Source organism: Eufriesea mexicana, unplaced genomic scaffold (genome assembly GCF_001483705.2).
Source record: "Eufriesea mexicana isolate 0111107269 unplaced genomic scaffold, ASM148370v2 scaffold3661, whole genome shotgun sequence".
Lineage (NCBI taxonomy): Eukaryota > Metazoa > Arthropoda > Insecta > Hymenoptera > Apidae > Eufriesea > Eufriesea mexicana.
Window position 1 is genome coordinate 186,453 of NW_016911664.1, and position 8,565 is coordinate 195,017.

The following is an 8,565-nucleotide window of genomic DNA, read 5'->3' on the forward strand; positions in this document are numbered from 1 at the left end:
AAGTGCACTGAATGGGACATGGAAAAGAGTGCAGATTCAGGTGGTAGACCCAAGATCGAGGATTAACATGAAAGAACCAGCAGGATGGAATGTAGTGTTTATTCTTTCAGCCTGTAATAGCGGGGATCAACCAGTCCGTTTTCGACCTTGTACTTAACCAAGGCATAAAGTGTCGTGCAGGAATAGCAGGCTCGATCCTAGATAACTTTGCATAACCACGCTGCGACTGGTATTTTTAACCACAGAATAAATTAAACTATTCAATGCCGAAATTAAATTGCCAATTATGCTTTGTCGAACGATAACGTTTTGTACATAATTTACCACCGGAATTTCAATCGATCCCGTCACGTTCCACATGATACACGACTTACAAGATAAAATTGCATTGTCACGTTGGACGTAACATACGACTTATACGATAAAATTGCAGTGTCGCGTTAAGGCTGACATATGGCCGATAAGGGTTAATAATTTGATGTTACTGAGTTACGGAAGAAGAACAGAGGTGCGAAACTGCTCGACAGATATCGAAAATTTACTATTCTTCTGGAGGCGTTTGCTCTGCGTAAATGGGAGAAATTCGGCAATCATTTAGGGATTTAATTGTACGCAAAACTGATAATACAGAGGTTGGATTAAAATGTTTATTTTACGACACGATTTAGATCAATAAAACGGTAACTATATTAAAACCAAATCTGACATAATACGTACGAATTTCGAGATTGCACGGATTGCGGACACTGATATCGATGAATCGATTCGAAACTTTCCTCTAAAACTGCAGGAAAAATAAACGACTGTGGACCACGGCTAGTTGGAAACAATTTTTGTAGGATCCCAGGCAGAAAGATTTCGAGAGATTGAAACCCAGTAATCAAGCTCGACTGCGCTTTAAGATTGCAGCAGGTGCAGCGAAAGCAGCAGGGCAGTTAGTAACCGCCCATTTGTGATGTAACTATAGGAGAAAGGTAGCATGGTTGATAAGAAAGGAGAGATTTGCTGGCAGGAATTTTACGCGAATGCGAGACGACAACAGCCAATCAACTAGGAATTGAGAAACGTTAGAACGGACCAATAAGCATTCGGGGCTTAGGGGTTGACGATGACCTTCTTCCAGGTTTCCAGAGTACTAAAGCACTAGATCCCACGTGACCTAAAAATCTAACTCCTCTAGAGTTTCAGAGTCCTACATTAGTATTAAAGATTTAAGCTCTCCAAATATGTGCTTTGTGACCAGAGTACCCGTACCTACGTGCTCGAATACAGGAAATTTAACACCTACACAATGAAATCTGGAGAATACATTTCCAAGTTTAAGGAACTTAACAGCTGCGTGTCCAGATTTGGCAAACATAACGCTACATATGCAGGTTTATCTAGACACGAACACACCCGACTTTGTTTCCCAAATCCCCTAGAAAATAGATAGTATGTATCTTCGTATCTTGACTGATTTTATCAGCTAAGTCGATATTCCTTTCAAAATATCGGAAAATTATTGTAAATACATTTAGCGAGCAATATCATCTCAGAAATGTTAAATATTGTTAAATAAATATGATTGGCTGTAATATACTACAGTTAATATCTGCAGCATGGACGGTAGTTTTAAAGAAGAGGTTATTATATATTGACGAGACGATATTGCCAAACTTGGCAGCAAATTGAAACGTCTACCTATTTGTTCCAGCAGCAACTTCAATCCTCCTGTTGAATTCACTTACTATACAGGTAATCCAAGTGAAGTAGGCTAGCATCAAAGTAAACGTGACCTTTACGCATGAATACCTTCACATTTTCGGAGAAAACGAGTGCCATTGAAAACGAATGGTCCTATTCGTTGAAGTTAATCCAAACTCAACTTCCGGCCTATGTTCTACACCACAATGCGAGCAGGAAGGACGCAGAAGGCAGTGATAAATCTTGGAAGATTTTGGAGACGAAAATTGCAATCACGAGGTCGAAAATTTTACCAGCTGTGCAATGTTTATCTCGACACATTATCATAATTCACGATGTTTAATCTAACTGTAATATTCGTAGTTTAATACCAACGCGAGATGGGCAAACAGCGGTTAAGCGTAAATTGCGTTAACAAGGATGGATTTAAGCTAACTATAAGCAGGAAAACAAGAATATCCCGTTTCAAATTTTCTTTGTAAAGCAATTTGTAAAGCAAAGCCCGTCTAATGGGCGACTCGTAAACGTATTACGAAAATCTTATATCATTTGGGAACGGGAGCTTTCAGCGCGTGCAAAATGGCGCTACAGGAACCACTGGATATTCCATTAAAATTATAGCGTATCGCATTTTAATACGTGTTCCTAAATATTTCTCGTCGACATTTTGTTGCAGCATGCAGCCTCGGAAAAAGCTCGGGTTAACGCGTATTTATAGTGATAATAATGTTTATAATTATAACGTTCCCTCGAGTCGGCCATAAAGTATAGTTACCCATAAATCGTTCTATTCTTCTCGAATCGATATTCGAGGATGCGCGTAAAGATTAGAGAAGAAAAGATCGCGATCTTCCGCATAAAAGCGGAATTTGGCGCTTGACGTGAAAAGGATTTAGTGGAAAAAAGGGTGTATCGCGTTTGCCAGGGATCGTTATCGACGTGGCAGCAGTTTGGCTAGCGTGGAAGCAAGAAACAAAGTGGGCAACCAGGCCATTCGGAAAGAGGCGCCGTTACCATTACATTCTGCAAAAGTATAACAAAGTGCACTTTCAAAATGCACGCGCTCTGCGTGAAACCCGGTGCTTAGACGTGCCATTTCTGAAGACCAACACACGCTATAAGCGTACAGCGCCATGGAAAGGAGATAAAGAGAGCTGATCCTTCCGTTCCAGGCAGATCATTCCTAAAGCCCTTTAGCAGGTAACGTAGAATTCACGTGGGAGTTAGCGAAGATTGTTTTTGAAATGAAATTAATGCAATTACCGTCGGACGAGATTAAATTAACCTCCATCTCTAGGACGTATAAATTCGTTGAAGTATCAAACTTCCTCGAATTTTCTCCTTTCCAGGATTGTTCTTAATAATTCTGTGTTTTTCTTAAGCTTCGCCCAATAACGATAAGACTTTGGAAACGGCAAATTGAATCGTTGGAATTAAAGTTGCGAACTTCAATTATTTCAAGAGGGGGTATAAATTCGTTAAAAATTTGCCGACCGTCGGATTACAATTTGATTATGGAAAAAGACAAATTTTAGATATTACTTTCCCTTTTGACGAGATAGCATCTCGGTGGAAAAAGCGGTTGGAGAGACAGAGTGGAATTAATTTTGTAATTCATATAATGTGAAAACGTTCTGACACTACTGAACGATAATATGGAAATGAGATCATAGGAGAACTATCAAATTACGTGAAAAAGGTGAGAGATAATTTATAAATAGTAAGACCTTTTCCCTCGATATTTTATCATTTCCTGTCTTGTCTACGTATAGTAACTTACCAAATGAATGTTTGCCGGTAGCATTAATGTACGCGCTATGTAAAACTTCCGAGGGCTGAAGAAGTTTCACAACAACGTTCTTCGAAAGTAAACTTATGCATCTTCGTTCACGATACAAATTTAACGAAGATGATGTTACAAACGAAAATAAATGAAATACGCATCGTGTACAATCATTCTAGAAAATTGTTTTGAACACGAAAATGCTGTTCTTCCAAGCTATTTCTCCATGTCATTGGCGAAAACAGCAGAGAGACATGCTTACAAAGCATGAATAATAACTAGAAGAATTTAAATCCATTGTATCAAGAAATATATTCAACCAGCTTTTGTTTAAATTTCCTTTAATTCGCAATGTAGAAATATCTCGACAAAAATAATTGCTTTTACAAAAATTATTATGTATTAAAATTATAAAAAAGATAGAAATTAATTCTTGCTTACTGATCAAACGATGACCCAGTTTTCAGAATCAAATTTATTTTTTAAGTAGAATCTATATAAATATATTTTTTAACCCCACGATAGCATTCGTTGAAGCGAATTTAGCGAATTATATAAATTCGCGAATTCGTGAAGAATTCGGTAAATACACAAATCTCGTCTAAATGGAGAATAAATGACCTTTAATGATCTAAAAAGACCAACCTACTGTAAATTAATAAATTCTTGGAATAATCTTAGAACAATCTATATACTTATGCAAATAAATAATGAAAATACTTTGAAAAAAAAATATTCCATTAAAAAGAAGGTTTATAATTAGATGCAGTTCACTGAGATAATATTAATATGCGTCCTAGACCTGAAAATATTCCCTATAACGTAGGGTAAATTGTATTTGGAATATATTTTGTCCTACAACGAATGTCACGAAGTTCGAAAGATAGTTCCTCGTTCACGTTTAAATGAAATACGTGGTACATACGAGACATGTCAGGCAAGTTCCGTTGTATAGGAACTTTGGCTTGGAAATTCCGATATTAAACCGATGCGACACTACATCGAATATGCGTCGACCTTTTTATGAACGCGCATGTATTGGGACCTTCGAAATCCCTAATTACGATTCCTCGATATTACGGTACGTTGGGTCGCTATTGGTTTTCGATGCGTTGAAAGACACAAGCTTGGTTTATCCCCGTGGAGTTTGCTAATAATTAAACACCGAGGCTTCGCAAAACGTGGAATCGTATCGCGATGAAATATCGATGGGTTTATGCCAAGGTAGCAATTCCTCGTATGAAACAAGCCTAAAAATCCAAAGTTGGCGAGCAGAGGAATTTGAAACGAAGTTGAAATGAATCGAAAATAAAATATATAAAAGAATTCGTACGTTTGTTTAGAATTTATGGTCAACAATTTACACGTAAAAAGTATTTTCTATATATTTTCCAATAAACAAGTTACTTCGAGTTTTCTCAGAATTCAACGACGTGGTGCACACAGTATACGAGAACAGAGAGAATAAAAGATGCGAGAGATATTTCAGTGGATCGACTGTGCTCGTATTATACGTACGATCTTGGATGTATATAAAAATATAAATGCGAAAGCTGTTGCAGCTTGTGCTATATAGCAACCCACAAGACTTAACCTGAATTCGCAAAATTAGGTGAAACGCGTCGTGATTTTCAGCAGATTAAACTAAATGTTTCATTGCGTTCTTATTCTCCTTATCGTCCTCTCTTTTATTCTCTTTGCTACTGGTATTGTATGTATTATTTCTGCTATTACGTCCTATTATAATTTGCATAAAATCGCTCGATAAATCCTCTATCGTACGAACGAGTCGAAAATTACTGCAATGTCACAAAATCATTCGTTTCTTCGCATAATCCTGCATTTACATCTCAAATCTTCCGTCATTACGAAACAAACGAAATGGTAATGGCATACGCAATAACTTATAGATAGAGGTGAAACTCGTGCATTTTATATAGCAACTATATAGTCACGAATTTATTCCTGTATCAAAGATTCCCGTATAAAATACTCTCCTTTTTTTAACTCCTTTTCTTTATTATGACACGACCCCAACGACTCGGTGCAACCGCGTTCATTATAACGATACTAATATATCTTACGCGCAATTTATCTGCATACGCTGGAAGTGGGTTAAACAGGAATAACTTATTTCACCGCTGAACAACGATTTACATGGGAGAACGACCATAATGTTGTTGATTTATCTTTATTCCGCGTTCTGCTTATTTTAACTCTCGTAATATCGATCTATTATCGAACGATTTTAATATTTTAATTTTAATACCATCGAGGTTCGCGAGGCAGGTTATTTTACGATGAAACGATCAACGAGTAAATTTGTATTTACAACAGGATGAAAGCTGTAAAAGATATACAGGGACCAGGAGTAAATATTTGAGATTTCATTCGTCTTCGATTTCAAAACAGTTTCACCCGTGCAAATAATGAGAAGGATCAAAGGTCGAACTTCGTGTTTTGCAATATACGTACAACACTTTATCTATGCATTCACCAACTGGAGATTTATGAAGAACGCGAAAACTGTATATTTAACCGTGGTTATTCGTTTTCGTATACACAGGGGAATTTTAAATGAGCAAGTTCTCTTTCACCATAAATTACGGAATGCGGGAAGTAAATAAGCCCAAGAGAGAAGTTGTACATTCAACCCTTGCAACGTGCCTAACTTTCTACGTTCTGAAAAGATTGGGATTTACTGAACGGAAAAATCTCGGGAAATATTCGGGAGGCAACCACTCGGTTGGCGAATTTAAACTCGTGACTTTAAAATCTAGGAATTTAGTCGATTTTGCTTATAAAACTAAGTTTTCTCATGCAACTTATTACGCTTCCCTGCAAGCCCCATAGTAACGTATTTTATATTTAAATTTCTCCATGAGAAAGAACGAATGAAAAGTTCACGATACTTTTTATAATACCAAAGATTGATACTCAATAACCGTATAATACAGCAACGAATATAGCACCAGAGATAATAACAACTAAAATCGTCCGGCGAAAATAGTAGATACATATAATAACATTTTTGTCATAGTAATCAATGTATAGTATTCAGTGGGAATAAAAGTCGCTATAAAGCATCTGTATGCTTTAATAACCGCAGAAGCAAAAATCCGAAAGCTGTAACTTTTCGTTTAAAGTCAGCCAGCTAATTATCCAACGAGTATTAATATAGAGATGATAAAACTGGTGCCATATGCATACTAATCGTCGTACATTTCTTATTCATGATTCTCGTGCAAGAACAACTTTGCAAGTATAAAAAGCCATAAACAAAAGTCGTATTCCCAGAGACAGGACTATATTCCGCGCCTCTATAAGCCAAACCGTGTCAAAGGGGATGTATCAAAGTACTGCCACCATCAGCTGTGAAAAAGTTCTGATAAAGCAACCGCACTGACACACAAGCTCTCTCAACCATTCAACCTATCGGCTTGCACGTTTCTAACATCAACGACCCACCTTTCATCGAGCTTGAACGACGATCTTGACAGGTCACTCCATGCGCTCATGCTCCTGCTGCGTCTCCTGCACGAGGTCTGAGGCGCGAGTAACCTGGAGCTGCTCCGTCTCCTGGTCGAGGCCAAATTCTCTGCCTGGAAGTAGACCCTCGGCGAATGCGTCTTCTGCTGTGCATTCGGCGGCGTGGAGGTCGGCGTGACAGCCGTCGAGGTGTGGAGTTCCGGCAGTGCCTCGTAATCCCATGCTCTGGCGCCCATCTCGAGCAGGGGTACCGACGAGGCAGCGTTCTGGCCTCGCAGAGGATCCCGAGGCTTACGCTGTTGAAACAGGGCGAACAGGTGACGGAAAGTCGACTCGTTCGCCCGACGTTCCCTCTTTCCCGGTCGAACCTTCACTTTGTTGCGCGTGATCGTTCAACCGGCGAACGAATCGATCCACGATGTCCCTCCGATAACATCATCGTCAATTCCTCACTTTCACATCGCGGATTACGTCGTAGGAAGACGGTGCGTCCAGATGTTGTACTTCAACGAATCGCGGATCACTTTCGAACAGTCAAATCGGTGGCACAACTTGTAATCCTTTTCCGCCATGTTGGATCGATAGGGATTAGCGGGACACGAGGTAGCGTGGGATCTAAAACCACGATGGTTCGATGCGATTGTTCAATTTTTATTTCTTTTCCATTTACTTCTTCTCAGGGTATCTTAGGGTGCTTTATTAGTGCAGATAGGTATCAGGAACTCTCTGTTCTTCGTATCTGGCTGGCTTTGGTGGCTGCGTAATATGTTCTTGACAGGTGTCAGGGTATTTAAAGAGAACGGTAATTGTTCTTCAAAAACGCCATCTTAAATTGCTCTCGAATCGAGAAAGTTTACTCGGATACTTCCGAACTGATGCAATTAACGAGGCTTGACAGCATGTAGACTTCGGTATAACGTATCTCTATACTTCTATTTACGATTAATTAATTGCGAGTAAAATAACAGTAATAAAGCGTGCGAAATTAATAGCTATTCACTTTCGAACTAGTTCTATGAAATGTATCGTGAAACGTTCGACAAAGCGTGAAATTGCGCCCCGACCGAGAAATGCAAATTTTTCTTCGGACTCGGTCGATAAAATCGTACTTTTGAAAAATTTCTCGAAGCTATTGACCCCAATTAACGAGTGCGAAGTTCGAACGGTATATGACTACTCCGTGCGAGAGATATATTCTCCTTTACGATTACGTATGCATGCTCTTTGTATAAGTTCGGTATCAAGGCGAGAAAAATCGTCTCAAAATTCGCGTATATCGATAACAGTGATACGGATAGTAAGGAATCTAGCGCGACTATGAAAGGTGTGCAGAGTCAACAACGATCTCAAATGTAACCTCTATGTAAACTCGTTTCTATTACCTATGTTTAATAATAACTTTCAAAAATTTAACTCGTATGGCAGGTCTGACGACTGCCAAATGCTTTGTCCAGTTATCTGTCCCTCGATCGATGTCAAATAACAGCGAACCTCGTGATCGTAGCCATGGTATCGATAGACATCATGTTTCGTGAGCACCCAATACACCGAAGGTATATGTTGCATTCGATAAATAGGTTCTCGTTATGCGTCTCGTGAGCGTGAAT

The 8,565-nt window shown here is 38.8% G+C and overlaps 1 protein-coding gene across 1 annotated transcript; it reads right to left on the reverse strand.

The window, feature by feature from the left end:
* Nucleotides 1-6,888: 6,888 nt before the first annotated feature.
* Nucleotides 6,889-7,271, reverse strand: LOC108551042 (uncharacterized). Its single transcript, XM_017905041.1, has one exon. The coding sequence runs from the start codon at nt 7,192-7,194 to the stop codon at nt 6,889-6,891; it is 306 nt and encodes a 101-aa protein (XP_017760530.1). The 5' UTR covers nt 7,195-7,271.
* Nucleotides 7,272-8,565: the final 1,294 nt, after the last annotated feature.